The 974-nt window shown below is 45.7% G+C and overlaps 1 protein-coding gene across 1 annotated transcript; it reads left to right on the top strand.

Moving 5' to 3' along the window:
• The first annotated feature begins 81 nt into the window (after nucleotides 1-81).
• LOC112486642 (myomesin-1-like) lies at nucleotides 82-944 on the top strand. The gene is made up of 2 exons (XM_025053978.1): nucleotides 82-133; nucleotides 720-944. Exons 1-2 carry the CDS (start codon nucleotides 97-99, stop codon nucleotides 908-910), a joined length of 228 nt encoding a protein of 75 aa, XP_024909746.1. The 5' UTR covers nucleotides 82-96; the 3' UTR covers nucleotides 911-944.
• The last annotated feature ends 30 nt before the right edge of the window (nucleotides 945-974 follow it).

Genomic DNA, 974 nt, shown 5'->3' with positions numbered 1-974 from the left:
TTACATTACCTTATGGCCGTGCTTCAAGCAGGGGTTGGGGGTTGGAGTTGGGGGGGCAATAGATGCTTCTGCACTAACAACTCTCTTGTTTCTCCGATGCTGTGGCCAGCAGGGGCAGTGGCGAGTATTAAAGGTAACGGGTTCATAGGTATTTGGTTTCAAGTCACTTGTGAACACTGTCGTGAAGTTGATGGTTCCACTGTGTCGTCCGTGCATGGCTGTTCATCCCAGAACAGTTCACAGGGTTCTGCCAGAACCTGTGAGAACACAAGTTTTCCACAAAAATATATATTTCTTTTCCTCTTCTCCGTCAGAGGACAACAGTCTGTGTGCTTCACCAATGTTACACATCCTACATGCAACATTGTGAGCTCTGGTACTTCATGTTGTAGGACGGTGCAAGATCTCCAGGACGTGTTGGAGTATTTTGCAGTCCTTTTTGCTAAAATGTCCGTGTTGTTTGTTATTTTTGAGGTTCCACCAGTTCTGTTCTCTGTGCTTCACTGCTGCATGAACACAGCTTTTTATATTTTGTATTTCACACAGTTTTTTTGTGAGTCCTCTTTCCACAGTCGCTCTGCTTTACACTCTGTGTGGCTCAACCTTCGGGTCTTCTGTATACTTCTTTCTGGTTTCATTTGGTTTTGATTTTTTTAAAATTCCTCCATAAATTTTAAATGGACCAATTCTACTGTTCTGACTCGGCTTCTCCTCTGCAGAGGGTCCAGTGTCTGAATACGGCATCACCTTCCAGACTCAGATCGTTGACAGGTTTGGTGTGTCGTTTGGACGAGAGGGTGAGACCATGAGCCTGGGCTGCACTGTCATCATCTACCCCGCCCTGCATCGCTACCAGCCTGAGGTGCAGTGGTACAAAGACGGTCAGTACACGTTCAACCACAGTTCCTAACCCAGAGTCTGTCGTAACGTGTCCTTCTTGCTGTTTTATTGGATCTTTTTTCAGATCAGTTTCT

Source organism: Cynoglossus semilaevis, unplaced genomic scaffold, assembly GCF_000523025.1.
Source record: "Cynoglossus semilaevis isolate Cse_v1.0 unplaced genomic scaffold, Cse_v1.0 C19108826, whole genome shotgun sequence".
In the NCBI taxonomy this organism is placed as follows: Eukaryota; Metazoa; Chordata; class Actinopteri; order Pleuronectiformes; family Cynoglossidae; genus Cynoglossus; species Cynoglossus semilaevis.
This window is presented reverse-complemented; position numbering and strand designations above follow the sequence as displayed.

Bases quoted from the DNA above. Each gene is read 5' to 3' on its own strand.
- LOC112486642 (XM_025053978.1), top strand. From the start codon at position 97: ATGCTGTGGCCAGCAGGGGCAGTGGCGAGTATTAAAG. The intron at 134-719 runs GTAACGGGTTCA...TCTCCTCTGCAG, and splicing joins GGCAGTGGCGAGTATTAAAG to AGGGTCCAGTGTCTGAATAC.